The sequence below is a fragment of the Microtus pennsylvanicus genome, chromosome 19 (genome assembly GCF_037038515.1).
Source record: "Microtus pennsylvanicus isolate mMicPen1 chromosome 19, mMicPen1.hap1, whole genome shotgun sequence".
NCBI classification, from domain to species: domain Eukaryota; kingdom Metazoa; phylum Chordata; class Mammalia; order Rodentia; family Cricetidae; genus Microtus; species Microtus pennsylvanicus.
In genome coordinates this window covers 8496470-8516501 of record NC_134597.1, presented here as the reverse complement: position 1 = coordinate 8516501, position 20032 = coordinate 8496470, and the positions used below count along the sequence as shown (strand labels likewise).

Genomic DNA, 20032 nt, shown 5'->3' with positions numbered 1-20032 from the left:
ACTTCCCATTGTTGGTGACATGAGGAAATGCTTCCCTATCTCCTTCTAAGGAGAGTCAGGCTGACAACCCCAACAGTTTTTTCACATCCTAATCTTGATTGGAGCTCTGAGAATCAGGGATCATCTTTTATGCGCTTTCCTGGCAGCAAAGTCAGCTCTTCTCCTCATTCGCTGGCATTCATCAGGAATGCTGGGGCTCTTACAGAGCATGTGCACGAGAAACTTCCGACTCTTGACAGTAATGAGAGAGCTCTGAATTGCTCTGTTATATTTTTAAATCTAGCATGCAATTATAATTTTGCTCCGATATGAATAAGCAATTTTCACGCATTTTATTAAAAGCAAAAGCAAGTGTTTGGGCTCATCATCACTTAGAATGTTTGGCGTTCTGAGACTCAGCCTGCCTTCGTTTATAAGCTCTGAGAAAGGGCAAGCTTGAGTTCAGTTTAATTGCACATGAAATTTCATGCTTTCAGCAGTATGTTCTTATTTCATAAAATATTGATAAGTAACTTCTAGTAGTTGCAATTAAGACAGGCACGGTCTGCATTCAGTTCCTCTAACGGGGCCCAGCTGAGGACAAAACAGCTACTGAACTGAATCTGTGTCAGTCTGAGAGTCTGTACTGCATCCAAAGGAATGGCTTTTGAGTTGAAGTTTTACAACAAAATCTGAAAAGAGTTTAAAAGGGTTTTCCTGCGTAAACCTTGCCACCACTCTTGAATTCTCTTTATCTAGGTACGGCTGGAGAACTGCAGAGTGGACAGAGTGTCACGTGGACCCTTTGCTCAGTCAGCAGGACAAGAGGCGTGCCAATCAGACAGCCCTCTGTGGAGCTGGCATCCAGACCCGGGAAGTATACTGCACACAAACCAACGACAACCCGCTCTCCCACTTAGAGACAGAAAAGGACAAAGAAGGTATGTGATGCTCCCCTCAAACGACTTGCTCTTGAAGAGTGAGCAGGTGGTTGTCATTGAGGAATGTAAATGGGCCATGGGGGACAAGAAGAGCACCCTACTGTGTATACTGTGACAAGAGTCCTACTCAGATAAGGACTGACCTACTTGATGGTTGGTAAGAAACGTAATACAACTCTGTCTGTGGTCGGGATTGATTTCTTTTATAGATCTCTAAAAAAAAAATAGTAAAGGTCTCTGGCATTGAAATTTAGAAAGAGTAATTAGTTTATAAAACTAAAATTTTATCTTGTATTTTATATGCATATAGCGCAAGTATATAAAATGAGAGAAAAGGATAGTAATTGCACAATTAACTTTTAAAAAAATCTCATTTTGTTAAACTGGGATTAAAAAATAAATTTATCATGATATTGATATTTCCTGTGTATATTTGGTTTGCAATTATTACTATTTTGTTAAATATATTATATGCAATTTGATATTTATAATTTATTATATATTATATTATACAGATTGAGTACGTTATTATCTATTTCCTAAATATATAAATAAAATCTGCTCAGTCTGTATAATGTTACTTAGGTATATATTTCACAACTGGCCCCTTGGTACTGCATAGGCATTTTGGGGACTCTTACTTGGGGAAGACTATTTTTTCTGATTTTGACATTCTTTAGTTTCCTATAGTTCTTTAGCTAAAGTGGAATCTCCATGAGACATCTTCCATCTATAAGAGCACGGATAATGGTACAATCCACGTTCCAGGTTTTTGTTTAGGCAGCCGTGTTGATGAGACTTCACAGGTTTGGATTCTCTGATTTTTCTAGGAGACAAATAAGCTTGCTGTTCCTCTGACTCTCACAGTCTTCCCACCTCCTCCTCTTTATGATCCCTGTGCTTTGGATGCGATGCAGGAGTTACCATGCCTGGCACTAGACACCTGCCAAATACTTGAGCTTGTGAAGTCATGGATATTGGAGGAGAACCTCCAAGTGCCATTTACTTAAACCAGCATAATTCCTAACTACATTCCAAATAGTTGTACCTATACTCGGAGATAAGTATAGGTCTCACCCCTCGCTTTTATTATATTTTAATCTTGGCTTGGGGACTAGATAGATAAGTGTACAAAAGAGCAAGTGAATTTAAAATGACCCTGGCTGCAAGAAGATCACCATGTTATCAGATCAAGTTTATACTAATTACTTTTAAACAGTTCTGCATGCAGTTCTTTATCTGCGTACCAGCAAAGCCCCAGAGAATAATTCATTCAACATGCATTTGTTGGATATCAGCAAAAAAAAAAATCACCAAATATCCAAAGACATATATGATAAGGTAACATATGATATATATTTATCATAAAATTCTTAAACTCATCATGGTGGTACACAAAACAATAGTTATAATACACTATGGGGACCTGTACAACCATGAATCAGAAAGGCTAGTGGGAATAGCACTGGGGCAGAATGATGACTGACAGGCTACTTAGGGAAAAGAGGGTAAGGGCAGGAACTGTAGATGTCTGTACGAGGCATGGGGAATACTGTGTGTTAAGGCACAACACTAAAGCAAAGTCAGAACAAAGCACACACATCCTGCGTTTGACAACTGAGAATAGAAGAGAACTTCCTGGAAAGCTTGTAGGTTGAGAAATTTAGGGAAAAAGAAAGCTAGTTGATAAAAAGAAAAGAAAAGAAAGAAGGAGAAAAACTCTGAACAATAATAATCAAAAAAGGGCGAGGGAGCAAGGGCAGGAAGACAAATGAAGGATTTTAAAACCAAGGTTGGCTCCACTGCCCGAGCAAACGATGCGATGTCAGTGACCAAAGATAAGCAATGAAGGTTTGCAATTACAACTTCCAAAATTTAATTGTTCTACAATCCACTAATTTTACCCAGCATGTCAGCTCATTTAGGAGTATAGCCTTAGGATAGATTTTACTACTAATGTAGCTTGAGGTTATAAGGAACTAGCATAAAACACAAATGTTAGTACATTGATATTTTCTTGGCCACTTTAATGGCTGCATTCTTAAGACTTTTAGGTAGATTTATTACAGTAAGCTTTTCAGAGTAGTATAATTTCATTGCTCGAGGTAGATCAGATTTTACTTTCTGAATGTCAATTATGTCTTGTAGGTTATTACTTTCAAAAGATCTTGAGAATTCTGAAATATAACTGGCTATGTTTTAAATCATTTCTTCAGAGTCCCTCATACCTCTTCTAAACCACTGCAAAGAGCCAAAAGTAAAACAGAGAGACAGGAACACAAAAAGAATATCATTATTAAGATGTATCTGTTAGAATAAAGCAAATGCCAAAGAAAGGTCAGTAGATATGAAAATAATGACTTCACCTAAAATGAATATTTATGATTGGTATGTATGGCATGAGTAACTTAGTAATGTGTATCCCTTTATGTACTAGGAATATTAATAAGCCTCTTAGAGGGTAGAAGTTGTATTTTTTGTTTTGTTTTGATGTGTGCATCAGGTGCATGTGTGTTGTGTGTGTATATATGTGTGCATGTGTGTGTGTGTGTGTGTGTGTGTGTTTGTAAGTGTATGTGTGTGTTGGGCAAAACCAGCTTATACTCCTTTCTTTCCTTTCCTTCCTCAAAACATACATGTGAATTTCCCTTAGGAGTTGTTGACATTTCCCGATAGAAACCCATCCAGTGTACCAGCTTTCCAGGAGTGACATATGTGGATTATAGACACGAGTGGATGGAGGACAATTGAACCCTATGAAGATTACTCAAAGCCTGTTTTCTTTTAATAAATATTAAAAGGCCAGATCTTATTTATAAAAAGAGACTTCTCAAACCAGCTTCTACAAACAGGCCCAATTAGAAGAGAATAGTCTCAAGAAATCTTGACTGTGTTACCATGAACAGATCACCCCATATGCCATCCATATTATACTTATTTCAAAGAACAAATTCCACACTTTCTTTTACAGAGTCACACTGCTCTATAGATGTCATTTTCACAAGGAACAAGGTATTTTTAACATCAGTTCAAAATAATTTGACTCAAAATAAACCTCTTCATATATAATCAGAGAAAGCAGGTGATATGAAGCTCGTATAAACTTTTTTATTATTTTGACAGCTAGGTCTCATTATGAAATTGAATGTTTATGTCCATATTATCATCAGGACAGAGTCACCTTTATCACTTTATTCATTGTTATATATACTATTGCTAACTAATTCAAACCACACAGGTCACAAAATACTACTGCCAGCCTTCCTTTGCAGAAAATTGGAACATAAGTGATTAATGTACACATATGTTCAGTATAATACACCATAGTGCTCTAATTATACAGTCAACTTATCTTCACAATATTGGGTAAGCTTGTAGCAACATCTATAGGCAATATGGAAAGCTGTATCCTAATGATTCTGGAGGGTCTCTCCATTTAATCGATTTGCTGCTGCTAGCAGAAGTTAACCCTTAAAATCCCGACAATGTTTCTCCGACAATATCCAAACAAGAAAATGACTGTATCTCTTTAGAGGAAAGGCCTGGTCAGATCCACACCGAGGAGTAGGGGAAATCTAATTTTTGTTGATATACCTGATCAGGATTTAAGGCAGCTGTAAATGGTATCCAGCGCATACTAGAATAAAATCAACCCTTATCACATTATGACAGGATAGCGCCTGAGGGGAAGTGACCCATGTATATCTTAGACAGCAGCTAAAAATTATTCTTCTTGGATGCTCATCATCAGTTGTGTAGGAACACATTGATTGCTTCCAGAGATCAAAGGGAAACTGAAGTAGATTTTAAGTACAATAACCTAGGGATCCTTTCATTGGGTGCAGTTTAAACATGGTTTGTTTCATTGAAACTAAAACAGAGTGAAAGAGTAGATCATACTCGAGGTGATTTACATCACAGAAATCTTGAACAGGTGTTCTGTAGGAAGCCCATTAATAAAATCTGTATAAGAGTAGAGAGACTCAGGCTACCAAAAAAGACAGGCCAGACTATGAACCTTTGTGATGAGGTACAACAGCTAAAATGATTGGTGCTTAAAAGGAAAATACAGCTGAACTGGACTGTGGAGAAAGGTTTATAAACTCATATTTCCCCATGCTCTATCAAGAACTGAGAATAAAATAATCACATTCCTCCTCAGTGTAATGTAAATTCATTTTGCTCATAGCTATCTATAGTTTTAATAATAAGCACAGTTTAGCCAGTGCTTTATCTTGAAAAACAAAAGAAGAGGGTACACCTTTCCTGTCCATCACTTTTGAAATAACAGATGGGTGAGACTATTTTACATCACTTTTCCATCAGCAATATGCATCAGAGTATTATGAGCCTGGGAAAGACTTCACAGCTTCACTGATGGGATGCTTAACCGTGTCAGAGAAGAGTGTGCTTTCACACATAGGATTCTTGGCGTGGATCAAGCTATCCCATGACATGTTAATGGTCTCATTTTTTTTTTTGAGAGTGAATATAATATCATTATAGGTGTAGATTACAAAAAATAATGATTGCTATCTTCTAAGACTTTCAACAGTAACTATTATACCTTATATATAATAGCCATGCATAAAGGTATGTAAAGTGTGGTGATAAACATGTTTACTGAGAGAAATTAAGCACTTTCCATATGTTTTCACTTGTCTGAATATTCCATCCCGTGCTTGACAAAGTCCAAAATGGCAAATTGAAACAAAAACAAAAGGCATGGTAGTTACATTTTTGAAATATATCCTTCACATAGGTGAAATGCAATATAGTTATAGTATAATTAACACACAAGAAAACCCTGAAGGAATCAGATGTTTCTTGCCAGTGAGCTCTCTGGAGAGATCAGAAGAGAAGGTCTGACACCCTCTGCAGTTTCCTCAACATCTCCAGGATGTTAAGAGGTTTCAGTCAATGGGATAAATGCTAATGAGAACTCACCTGCTGGGAATTAGATTAAGGTGGTTAGTGTTCTACCCAGAGGTGACTTCTGGGACTTTTTCTGGGAGGAAGGGCCTACCCATGAGATCTCAAAAAGTATTCAAACAAAAAATGCAATCAAAGAAAATACTCTGTTGGAGTAGTTCAGAAGTCAGCTAAAGATGCAAACAAGTATTCCTTGCCTTCGACTTAGGTCATGTGCTCACTGTGCTTACTGCCCCACTGTAACAGACACAATCTGTTTGAAGTTCTTCTGAAAAATGGCTGCTCAAATATGTGAATGGATTCTCCTCTTTAAAACTATCTAACACAGGAAGAGACCATATTCACTCTGCCAGTCACCTATAAATTGGAAGTTAATAGTGCCTCTGAATTTGAATAGACATGTTAGATCCAAAGATAAAGAAACATTAATGTACTTTGACTTGTTTGGTTACTTAATTTTTTTATTTTAAAAATATTTGAACATTTTTAAACAACTTTATTCATTTTTTTGTGACTTAAAGTAGCTAGCTTCACTGTATTTTGTACTTTTGTCCTTAAGGCTACTTCAAAGGAACCTGAAACAGAACTCAAGAAAGATTCTACTTTTCCTTGTATTCTTGTCATTTCATTTTATTTTTCCTGTATATACATACTTAAAAGTTGCTCTCCCACTTCATTTTCATCAGGATGACAGACTACATTATCTCAAAATCATCTTTTCAAAACTACTTAGGCACCCAAAATGCAATGTATTTCAAATGCTTTTAAGGACAGAAGTGAATGCCTTGACTAAGGAATTCCCAGAACGAAGGAGCAAAGTTATGCTGATGCTTTCTGTGGTTACTTTGGGGTGGGGAATGGTGCAGGTTGAGGGTTATGCATTATTGTGACTTAGGAGAAGTGAAGAGATAAGGGCAAGACACAGAAATAGTAAATTGCTGTATCATCTAATGAGGTTATAGCTCTGAGTGAGTGCTTCGGGAATCCCAGCTTCCCTTTCAGGAAGCTGACAGTATAGCATCTCAGCTTGAGTTGGGAAAATGAGTCTCTCCGAAGAGACGCAGCAATGGGCCTCTACCAAGCAAGTTTTACTTTCAAATTTATGGTTACTCTGGGAGTCCTAAGTGCATAAAAGCTGGGGAAATAATGTAGCAAATGGTACCAAGCCAATGAAACCACCTGAAAAAAAAAAAAAAGACAAAGGTAAAAACTACTAACAGGGATACCTAAAGTGAGAACACAGGACTTTCACAATCCATTGCGCCAACAAAAACAGTAAATTTCTATTTCTGGGAAGAATATTGTAGGTGTTGACATTATATTGAATCTGTAAATTATTTTTTCATAGGATGGTCATTTTCACAACAGTAATTCTGTCAATCAATGACCGTGGTGGGGTAGTCTTCCATCTTCAAGTGTATTTCTTCTCTCTTCTTTCAGAGACTTAAGGTTTTTTTATTGTATAAGTTTTTTACCTCCTTGGTTACACTTAATTCCTAGTTTTGCATTTGCTTTTTTTCTTTAGCTATTGTAACTATGAGTGTTTCTGTGATCTCTTTTTTGTTATTGGTATATAAGTTGACTTGTATCCTGCTCCTCTTTAAAGTATTGATCATTTCTAGAAGAGTTCTGGTGGAATTTTTCGAGATAGGTATTTGTATAGTGTGTATAATACCGAGTCTTTAAATAAGAATAATATGAGTTATTCTTCTCTTGTTTGAGTCCTTTAATTTTCTTCTATCATCTTACTTGTCTAGGGCTTCAAGTGCTTTATTGAAAAGGAGTTGGGTAGTGGACATCCTTGTACCCCTCCTGTTTTTAATGGTACTCTTTCAAGTTTTTCTCCATTTAGGTTGACATTTCTTTTGTGTTTGTCATATGTAATTTTTATTATGATGAGGTGGTTTCCTCTAATCCCATTCTCCTAGGGCTTTTGTCATGAAAGTATGTCTTTTGTCAAAGACCTTTTCTGTATCTATTTGAATGCTTATGTGATTTTTGTCTTTAAATCTCTTTTATTCTTCATAAAGTTTTCAACTTATGTATGTCAAACCATCCCAGTATCTACAAGGAAAAGCTAATTTTATATGATATTTATATGTATTCTGGTATTTGTTTGCAAGTATTTTATTGGGTATTTATGCTTATCAGAGATATTGGCTCATAATTCTTCACTGTGTTAGCCACGTGGCTTAGCACCTTTTTCAGTGAGGCAGTCACATCTTGCTTGCTCTGTATCGGGCTTTCTCTGTGTCTGAGTGAGGACTGCAGACTAAATCTTTTCTCTTCCCAGAATTCTCTTGTTCTCTCTGCCTCTCTTCTACTTCTTGTATGTTCACCTCTCCTTTACTCCCTGCCTGGCTACTAGCCAATCAGCATTTTATTAAACAAGTACAAGAAACAAATATTTACAGGGTAAAACCATTGTCCCACAGCAGTAATAACATTTAGTGTAATGATAATATTAACTAAAGTCCTATCCTAAATATTTGTTTGTGGACGTGTATATGTTTATCCATGGAAGAGGCTGGATTAGTGTTTGACAGTGAACTCAGTTTGTATCTGTTCTCCCAGGTATTGCTCTCTTGTAGTCTACTTGGCTTTCATCTGCTTAGTAGATGACAGCTGAGCAACTGTTCAGTTACACTAAATGTTGAGATGTTGAAGATAGAATTTTTCATAAATTGCCTTGATCCTTGTCATAAGAAATCTTAAATCCAGATAGTATTGGATTTACAGCGTTTTTCTATTTGAAGCTCGGAACTTACCCTTCATGAGCCTGACACGGGAAATCCCTACAGACTTGCTAGCTTATAGCTATCCATGTCAGTTCTGAGTGTGCTGCATTGCAATCATCTTTCAGAAAGATGGTCCATATTAGTTAATATTATTATCATTGTGATAAAATAATGCTACAAAAACAATTTAAGACAGAAGGGGTTTATTCTACCTTACAGTTTGAGGGGAGAGCCAACGTGGTTACGAAGGCCTGGCAGATGAAACATGAGCCTGTAGAACAGATTCTTTCCAGTCAGGAAGCATAGAACAGTGAATGTTAGTATTCAATTTGTCTTCTATCTTTATTCAGTACGGAAACTTAGCCCAAGAAATAGTACAACCCAGAGTTAAGGTGGGTCTTCACATCTCAACCTAATCTAACTAATCATCGTACTAACCACAAACAAACATACCCAGAGAGTCCTCCCCACTTTATGAAAATGAAAACTGCTGATGTTACCCAGCAAAGCTATAATACTACCACATATTTTGTGTCTTGGTTGAGGGTAACCATGATAATGAATCACCCCTTGAAACTGAATTGCTGAGCATTGGGAGTGATTGAGATTGTGGAAAGCTGAGTCCCAAAGCTGATACATTCTTTTTTAATGATTTTCTAATTAAGACAATGAATGAACTACTCCAAATACAAATCACTCAAGATGTACTAATAGAGTTGGAGAAGCCCGGCATGTGAAGAACCTCAAACCTGAAATTTCTTATATGCTTCTCAATTAGTCTTTTCTTAATCCCAACATATATTAGCTTTTATATATGGGCAATTTAAGCTTTTATATATGGAAAAAGAGCATCACCACTTTAAGAAGCAGTAGGTCAAACCAGAAAAGCCTTGATTCCATAGTTCTTACATGAGACAAAGGGGAATAAAAAGAAGTCACTGCTTGTCTTTAGAGGTGGAATTGTCTCTTCTACACTCACCACTTACTGAGTCGGATTTGAAGTCACTCGGCTGTACATCTGTAAATTTCCCCATATCTTTCATAAAATTTGGAGGCAACAACATAATGTCATTGTACACCAGTCTTGTTATTTGAGATGGAAAGAAATTCATAACTGTTAGTACAGAACATCCCATTAATAAGAGAAAGATGGAGTATAAAACGTTTCCTAGCATGACTTGAGGAAGTGGCTATGCTTTGTATTCTTTTTGTAACCCCTAAGCACTTATTTTGTGGAGTCTGTTGGAGATGACTGATAGCTCCAGAAGGAATTCTGAAACTAGCACTCAGGGATGTGCACTGAAGAATGAATAGCATCTTTTTCGCAGGCACACTCCTGCTATGTAGAGACGTAAAAGAAATGGTTTGTGGCTGGCACTAGCTGTTCACTGCCTCGCTAATGATTACACAATAGGGAGTAGGTACTCTCTCCAGTGTTAACAGAGGAGTACAAACTACATTGTGGAACTCATTAATATTTATTCCTTCTAAAAGCAATGGGCAATAAAAAGGGAAATAAACCGGGGAGAATAGCAATGGGGAAAGGAAGCCATGACAACAGATTTGTCTTGGAAAAATTTCACCATCTATTGCATGAACACACACACACACAGACACACACACACACACACACACAAAATCTGTATATAAAATTTGAGGATCCATATTATTATATTATTAGCCTGAAACCCTGTGTAATGCTACTATTACATGAAGTCATTTTAAAAACATATGTATTTACATAGCACATTCTATACAAGTATAACATTGTCAGTTTTAATAATTAAGAATTAAATATTGAAGGCAATGCATTTATTTTGGTGTTAACATACTTTTATAATGATATGCATTTGATGTACTTCATTATCATTTATATTTTCTTTACTCAACAAAGCTGTCTAGCCTTAGTCTAAGAGTCCATTCTATCTATAGTCACAGGAAAGGACATGAGCTTTCTTGAAGCTCAGGTCCCCACAACAGAGACAGATGACATCTACTACCCCTTCATCGATTGAAACGTATTCAGCCACTGCCCTGACTACTCAACTATCTCTTCCCATTTTAAGAAATTATGATCTTCAATCATTTTCCTTTATTCAAAGTCCATAACCTTATGGTTCTGCAAAAATTATTATTTCAATATATATGCTTATAGTCTTTTACAATTACTTCATGAATATTAATTTCAACTCCTAAAGATGTTACGCTTCCAAGAGAGGACATGGTGCTTTCTCTCCATTATAGTTCTTTATTATAACACATCCTTCTCCACAAATGTCTCCATGCAGTTACTAGTCTCTCATTTGGAAATACATTTAGGAAAGCTAAAGAGCTCTCTTCAGTTGGTGGATGTGAACTTGCTGGACACCTAACTTACAGTGTATCATCTTGAATCAATCTATTTGACTTATCAACTACCCCTTTCTCTCTCTCTCTCTTTTTTTTTTGCATGTTTCCTTTGACAAGACGTAGTGGTACAATACATGTGAGGTCTACCATCAGAACTTTTTATTCCATGGCAAATAAATATTACTTTTGTTTATGTTTGCTTTACTGATTAAATTGAAAAAAGGGGAGGGATTTTAAAAATAAAAGTTTTGCTCCACATCTTTTGCATGCAATAAAACAGTAATTGTATGTTGGCCTTTGAGAAACCTGGCGGTAGATGTATTATGCAGAGAGCCTCTTTATAATATGTTGTAAATATGTTTAAGTATGCTTATGTTATATATGAAATTACTCCTTTCTTGAGAAAGTATATATTTTTCCCAAAGTTTTCACATTATTATTCTAGAGCAAAAAGAATTATGGCTAATTTATTTTTGTAGTTGTTGGAGACAGAATAATTGCAGGTTTCCTTCCTTTGTGAGTCACTGCTTGAGAAGTTTAAGGAACACAGTATTGCTTAAAAGTTATAAAAAAAAAAGTGTTTGTAACTGTATTGTTTGGTTACTCTGAAAAGAATACTTTTCACCTTTGACCTTCACCTTCCATCACACAGGATCCCTGGAAATGTAAAAACTGTATGTCTAGAGAACATTATGCCTGAAAAACTTAAGTCTTGTTAACATAATAGTAAGACTGAAAAGAAATGGGAAATATTTGGGAAAGAAACTCATTGTTTACATGTTTCTGATAGCTCTGTTACTTAAAAAGACTTGAATCCATAAGTCCTAACTCCTTAACATATATCAAATGTAATTTTAAAATAAAGGCTCATTTTCAATGAGAAAGATGATCACTTCTTACGGGACTTCTAAAAACACTAAAATAGGAAAGAAATCAAAGTCACTCATTTGTTGTGGTACACAGTGTTTTCCGTAATTATATGACTAAGTGGTTAATTAGAAAATAATTTTCCCCAGCACTCTGAAATGAGAAAAGACAAAGCTAGACTTGAAGCCAGCTTTTTCATAACTAAGTATAGCCACTATTCAAAAATATTTCCCTGCCCTGGGAATCTGCTCCATTGTAAATGTACAGGCTAAAGTAGATGTTCATTACTTTCTCCAAACTACTATTATAAGCTTATACCTAGAACCTGTGACCTAATTCAAGAAATTTACAGAATCGTTGGCACACATTTACATTTTTCTTTATTACACTCACTATTAGTTAGATTTGCTGTCTCTTCACGTCTGTCCTTGCCCCCACTGTTCATCGTCAGTCCTTAAAATCATTCCATCTCCCGGTATTGTACATATTTCCACATGATACAGTGGAGCACAGTGAGCTTTGCAAAGCACACTATCAAGTGAAGATAGCTATTCATTTATTTATTTATCTATCTATCTATCTATCTATTTATTTATTTAATATTTCTGTCTCTTCCGCGCCACCGCCTCCCATATCCCTCCCCCTCCCCCAATCAACTCCCTCTCTCATCAGCCTGAAGAGCAGACCGGGTTCCCTGCCCTAAGTGAAGTCCAAGAACCTCCCACCTCCTTCCAGGTCTAGTAAGGTGAGCATCCAAACAGCCTAAGCTCCCACAAAGCCAGTATGTGCAGTAGGATCAAAACCCAGTGCCATTGTTCTTGACTTCTCAGCAGTCCTCATTGTCCGCTATGTTCCGCGAGTCCGGTTTTATCCCAGGTTTTTTCAGACCCAGTCCAGCTGGCCTAGGTGAGTTTCTGAAAGAACATCCCCATTGTCTCAGTGTGTGGGTGCACCCCTCGCGGTCCTGAGTTCCTTGCTCGTGCTCTCTCTCCTTCTGTTCCTGATTTGGACCTTGGGGTTGTAGTTCGGTGCTCCAATGTGGGACTCTGTCTCTGTCTCCTTTCATTGCCTGATGAGGGTTAATATCCAGGAGGATGACTATATGTTTGTTTTTGGGTTCACCTTCTTATTTAGCTTCTCTAGGATCACTAATTATAAGCTCAATGTCCTTTATTTATGGCTAGAAACCAAATATAAGTGAGTACATCCCATATTCCTCTTTTTAGGTCTGGCTTACCTCGCTCAGGATAGTGTTTTCTATTTCCATCCATTTGCATGCAAAATTCAAGGAGTCATTGTATTTTTATTGCTGAGTATTACTCTAATATGTATATATTCCATACTTTCTTCATCCATTCTTCCATTGAAGGGCATCTAGGTTGTTTCCAGGTTCTGGCTATTACAAACAATGCTGCTATGAACATAGTTGAGCATATACTTTTGTAGTATGATAGGGCATCTCTTGGGTATATTCCCAAGAGTAGTATTGCTGGGTCCAGGGGTAGGTTGATCCCGAATTTCCTGAGAAGCCGCCACACTGCTTTCCAGAGTGGTTGCACAAGTTTGCATTCCCACCAGCAATGGATGAGTGTACCCCTTTCTCCACAACCTCTCCAGCAAAGGCTATCATTGGTGTTTTTTATTTTAGCTATTCTGACAGGTGTAAGATGGTATCTTAAAGTTGTCTTGATTTGCATTTCCCTGATCGCTAAGGAAGTTGAGCATGACCTTAAGTATCTTTTGGCCATTTGAACTTCTTCTGTTGAGAATTCTCTGTTCAGCTCAGTGCCCCATTTTATAATTGGGTTGATTAGCCTTTTACAGTCTAGTTTCTTGAGTTCTTTATATATTTTGGAGATCAGACCTTTGTCAGTTCAGTGGGTTGCCTTTTTGTCTTAGTGACAGTGTCCTTTGCTTCACAGAAGCTTCTCAGTCTCAGGAGGTCCCATTTCTTCAATGAGGCCCATCTTATACAATAAAGGATCATCTGGAGGCATTACCATCCCTGACTTCAAACTCTATTACAGAGCTACAGTATTGAAAACAGCTTGGTATTGGCATAAAAACAGAGAAGTTGACCAATGGAATCGAATAGAAGACCCTGACTATGCTATTTTTGGTTTTGTTTTATAAAAAAATGCATAAAATAATAAAATATATTTCTGATTATTTTGGAAATCAATATAATAAATATTACAATGTAGTTAGAAGAAAGACTCATTTTAAAACAATTTCTACAGCTTTTTACTACATTAATATGAAAGTAGACTGCAATAAGGACAAAGAGGTGGACTTAACATACTACGGCGTTAATGCCTAGGTCTTCACTAAGTCAATGTATGAAATTAGAGGAAAGGTATTCTCCAATGAAAGTTGTAAGACTTTATAAAGATATGAGCTTGCATAAAATACCACCTCTCTTCTGCAGGTGCATCATTGCAGGAACAGATAAAAAGTTTACCAAGTTGGGTGTGCATGCAGCTGTAACTCAATATGCTTACAGTGCTCTCTTCATAAAGGCCAACGGGCAATTTTCTTTCTGATTCCCAAACCAGAATCTTGCACTTTTCCTATGAAACTACTTTCTATTACCTCATAGACACAGGGAATCTCACAATTATTATAACGGTTATGTTTACACTCACTGTTATAAGTTTAGAGATAGAATCTGTGCTCCAAAAGCATTGGTTCAGGAGTCAGAATTAAAGTAAACACCTTAAGTTGCATAAATATATGCTTCGTAATCATATTATCTTGAAGACCATATGAGAATGCTAGCTCGCCTCTTCCAAGAAATCACATCATTGTTGATTCTGAGTATTCCTGGTATTTCTTTTATGCTTTTGCTATGGCTGATAACAAACAAAATATGTTTAAGGACCTTTATTTTCTTTGAAGTTATAGTGACAGGGAGGAGGGAGAAAAGAGGGATGTCCAATGCTTACAGTATGTGAAACAGTTCTCTAAGTGGTTTGCAATTATTTGCTGATAGAGCCTAAGCCTATGAATAAGTATAATTACTGATAAAGAATATTAAGGTATAGAGTTATATAATAAGTTATACCCATGATTTTTCATCAAATAAGTCTGAATGTATACTTTTTTCTGAAAACAAGTTTTATTTAAATAAGGGTTTAAATATATTACATAACATTAAAACTGAAAGGGAAAAGAAAACCAAAAAACTAGTTTGTTCTTCACATGGTACTAGGGAGCTGCTACCATTGAGTTGAAACATACAGCTAGCCACATGACCGATGGCATAAGTTTGGTATTTGTTCCCTTGTCATAAGTTTAATTCATGTGAGGCTGTCCCCACCCTTCAGTTCTTCAACATCCTTGAGATATGCCTGGCTAAAAAGATTACCCTCGTGGTGAGCCAGATGTCCATGACCCCTGGGAAAGATAACCCTTTCTGAATTTTGCCTACATGGTAGGACACCAGGGGCTTTTGCTAGAGACTCCCTCTAGTGGCATAGCTACTATGGTGTTACCCATTCTCTTCACCTGGACTTTTCAAGTGGTGACATGGGTAGGGGATTTTGTAGGGGGAGAGCCAAGGAGCTGAATGTTTACTTTTAACTGCAGTGCTGTGGATTTAGGATTACCAAGAGCAAACCAGTTTGAAGCTGGAAAAAGATATTTCCCCTTCAGATACTACTTTTAGAATATTTGCCTTAAAAATTCTAATTCAGCCTCAAAGCCAATGATCTATTAAAGTTATCCTTCTGACGGTACTAAACATTGTAATTCTTGTGTGCATTTGCTTTTGTCTGTTTAGTGAGTGCTCTGTGTATTATGGACACTATTCTGAATTTTGAAAACAGAGCTGTTAACAACCCACACAAACTTCTCTCTGTTGCCAAATGATTTCAATTGAAGGAACCAGGTTATAATAAACAAGAAAATATCATATAACCATGTGCATAGTGCACAGGGTTAAAATAGAGCTACTATATGTTCAGTAAATTTTTATTGAAGAAAGAAAGAATGCACTCAGTAATGAAGTCAAGTCATCAATATGATTAGCAACTAATCCAAACTCTGTCAGTACTAGCTAGGGACAGAAGACCTAAAGAATGCATAATTATTAATATAACACAAAACCTAGCAAGTAAATATTCAAAATCATTAGCAAAATGCTTTTGACTTCTATTTCCTGACAAAATAATATAACTGGTAACATCCCAATGAATAAAACTCTGACATTTGGCAAAACATGTAAAATAGCTATTTCATACACTTAAAAAAAAAAAGCAGCCATGATTGTGAACACTGTGAGCAAAGCTTTACAATTTCATCTGTGTTTCTCTAGAGATTCTTTCTACCACAGAGAAGAAAAGATAAGTGTTGTGTCAGGATGAGCTATGCAAAGAAGTCAACCATCGACATTCTGTGCTGCTGGAGTGACTCGGGTCTGAGGATAGGACACAGAACGTAGGCATCTGCTTTGTAGGGCAGAAGCAGAGTCTAGTTGTCTAATACATTATACTTCGCAAGTCCTTGACCTGAGTGTGGCTGTGTGTATACAGGAAGAAAGCTTTGAGGCACAATGGTGACCTTTAGCTGCAAAACTGAGAAGTAAGATACAGTTTGATGTAACGTGAATTCTAATTGGTCTTAATAATAAAAACTCAGATCACATATCAGAGTAAATGCTGAAAGATCAGAGAGACAAAGGAGCAAGCCACAGCCAACTCTTGCCTTGCCAACACCCCAGTGAAAAGGGGGCTGAACTCCTTGTCTCCACCTGTCTTATTTCTTCTCTCTCTGGCCATCCATATTACTTTCTGCCTGTCTGTAAACCCTCTAGACCTCTATGGTTAACTAGTGACTAGCTCCACAATCTGATCTTCAGTCAAGCTTTATTTGTTAGAGCACAAACAAATTATCACCGTAGTTCAGTGTTAACAATATCCAAGAAAGTTAAATGATACTTTTTGAGTATCATTAAAAGTAAGGGCCATACTGTCTCAGTTGATCCAAAATAAGAAACTAGGCCTAATACAAATGATATCAAACTTTACAGAATCATCAGGATCTTTAGGTGTCAAATAAACAATGCATTATAAACGATAGGTGTATCTCCCAGACCCTTTATCACGCATTGTTCATAAAGTAGAGTAAATGTTGCTGTCTATGACTAGAAATATAATAAGACACCCTCTATCAAGAAAAAAATACTGCAAGTAACACTGAAATGGCTGAGATACTATAATCAGTAGATGAGGGCTGTAAGAAACACCAGCTTGAAGCCTTAACTGGAAAAATTGTCTAGGAGAATGAATGCACAGGGGTATGAGGAGCTAGGCAGCCATTTAGGAATGTAGAAATAAATGATGCTCCAACTCTGCAATAAATAAACTCATAGAGTGGGCTTAGCAATTGGAGATTCAAAAACAAGTCTAAATCTAAGTGGTGTGAAAGAAAATAGAAATTGCTGCGTTTCAATAGACAAAAGGATTATTGTTCTTGAAGACAGAGACATAGAAATGATCAGATCTAAAGAAAAGAAAGCACGAACACTAAGCAGGAGAGGCAAAGGCACCGTAAATGGCTGGTATTAACAAGTGCATGTAGTATGTGTGGTAGTGATATTACAGAGGAAGACTGGTCTGTCAGAAAACATGTTGGAATAGATAGCATTTGAAACTTTATCAAATTTGTAGAAAAACAATTCAGCTGGCAGATCTATGAAACCCAGCCTGTCTCAGAAGAAAGCATACAAAAGCACAACGACGGGGGTGTATTGGCTTTAATTGTGGCAGACTAGCAACAAAAAAGGAAAAATCAAGGGCAATTCACACACGTGAATGGAGGTAACAAATGAGGGTGGAACTCTTGTCAGAGAAAATAGAAAACTTGAAACAATGGAACATCTGCTGAAAAGAAATTCAGAATTCTCTATCCGTGAAAATATTCTTTATTATAAATTATGGCAAGCTGACGTCTTGAAAGAAATGACAGCTAAAAGCATTTCTTATGAAGCACTTAGGAGTACACAAAGTGAAAATAGAATGTGTACGTCGTGTGTTCTTGAATGATTTTTTTACATTTCCCTGTGAACGAGTTGGTGAGATTTTAAATAAAAGAATCCACGTACTGCAGTGGGAATCATATCAGACATACACTAAGTCGTCATTTAATATGATCTAAATTATTAGGTAAAGCCAGTGATTTAGAGTAGGTTATCTTTCAAAAAGACTGCTAGATGCTGTGCAGAAATAGCTTTATTTCAGGAAAAGTATTGTGTACTGTAAGAGCCGAGCCCACGGGACTGAGTGAGAATGCAGGGCTCAGTTTCTCTGTCCTCCCTCAGAAGATGCTAATTCCTCATGGCTCGATAACCTCCCCCGTCTCCTCTGTTGCAGACAGCTTCACCCAGCGGAACTAAATCATGTAGTCTTGAAGAGAAACCCACTTTGCTCTTCATATTAGGAGCTCCTCAGATTTGTTTGATGCCAGGTGGTCAAACCTAACTCCTGACAAATTAATGTGACTTCCCATCTGCAGTGCAGCTGAGACCATTGTAGAATAATTCCCTCCCAGAGACACAAGCTGAGGAAAACCATGCCCGAGAGGGTCCTATGAGGATTTCAAGAATGGACTCAGAAATGACCTCAAAATAAAAATTAGCTAAATACATTGATACCAGATCTCTGGTTGTGGATGTTCCTCTCAATATTTTGTCAGGTGTTCGGTTCACATTTTATTCTATGAGATGCTCCAGAAAGGCAAAACTGGAAGCCCAAATCACCACAGTATATTCTGCCTATAGATCTTTCTTACGGGTTTTGCTGGCATATTTTCCTCCTCAACCAGTAGTGCTAAAATGCCAAGTGTAGTGGATGTTTAAACATGGGGCTGTCATTTTAGCTTTGAGCGACCTGAGACTAGGAAGCATAGCCATTCCATTTCTTTGTGTGATATTTGGAATTTCCCAGAGATGTTTTGGGAATAAATGGAAAGTCTGAATGCCGAGGGTGAGCACCCTTCTCGTGGAGGTTGATAGGGATATGATCATTTTATTGTCAGAGGAAAATCAATTTTACATACATGGAAACATTGCACTTAAAACATAATGACAACAATAATAACAATAATAGTGATAAGGACTAGAAGTAAAGTTGTTAAACAGCAAATAAAGATTTAGAGAAAAAATATTGAAGAAATAGGTATGACATTTAAATATCACTACAACAAAGCAGGCCTGATAATGTGGAAGAATTGTAGGTTGAAAGCTTTCCTGGGTTATAGACTAAGACCAACACAAGCCAGCACACTTGAGTGAAACCCAGTCTCAAAATTTAAAAATTTAACAAAAGTGAAAGGCACTGCTCAGGCACTGCTCAGAACATGGTACCTTCCTGACATATGCAAGGTTCTAGGCTCAGTCCCCCATACTAAAGACGAGTAATGTGTGTGTGTGTGTGTGTGTGTGTGTGTGTGTGTGTGAGAGAGAGAGAGAGAGAGAGAGAGAGAGAGAGAGAGAGAGAGAGAGAGAGAGTTTTGTCATTTCAACAAAAATGTAAATGAAAACTATGGAGAAATTAACAGGCATGATCTGAATGACTTCAGTTAGACTTTCCATCAACTGGACATTAATATGAAAGACACAGAGATGTTTACAAAGACAAAAATCTTCACAATAAGTTTTAGGAAAGACTATTGGTTTGTTATAGTAGATAATTTCAACAGAAACTAGATAAGAGCATATACAATCTACAAGGACATTTAAAAAATAGTAATGATTTGAGAAAGAAAAGGAAAATACTAGAACAGGCCTAGAATAAGCTGAGATAAGAATATGTGCAATAGGAGTAACAGAGGAGTTCAAACAGAAGCAGTGGGTGGCAAGCTACCTTTTCATTAAATCACATGAATAGCCCTTAAAAATTCTAGTGTTCCTGATGACAATTCATGCTGGAGAAGTTATGGGGTAAAAGGAAGACTTCTCCATTGCTGGTAGGAGTGCAAACTGGTACAGTCCCTTTGGATATCAGTATAGTGATTTCTCAGATAATTAGAAAACAACCTTCCTCAAGACCCAGCAATACCACTTTGGGGTGTATACCCAAAGGATGCTTAATTGTACGGCAAGGACATGTGCTCAACTATGTTCATAGCAGCATTGTTTGTCATAGCCAGAACCTGGAAACAACTTAAATGCCCCTCGACTGAAGGATGGATAAGGAAAATGTGGTACATTTACACAATGGAGTACTA

At 36.9% G+C, this 20032-nt stretch overlaps 1 protein-coding gene across 1 annotated transcript in view; it reads left to right on the top strand.

The window, feature by feature from the left end:
• Positions 1-20032, top strand: part of Thsd7a (thrombospondin type 1 domain containing 7A) — a 365115-nt gene that overhangs the window by 218100 nt on the left and 126983 nt on the right. The window contains exon 4 of the mRNA XM_075953378.1: positions 739-920. Within this exon, the coding sequence (XP_075809493.1) occupies positions 739-920 (182 nt within the window). The remainder of the gene's footprint in view (positions 1-738; positions 921-20032) is intronic.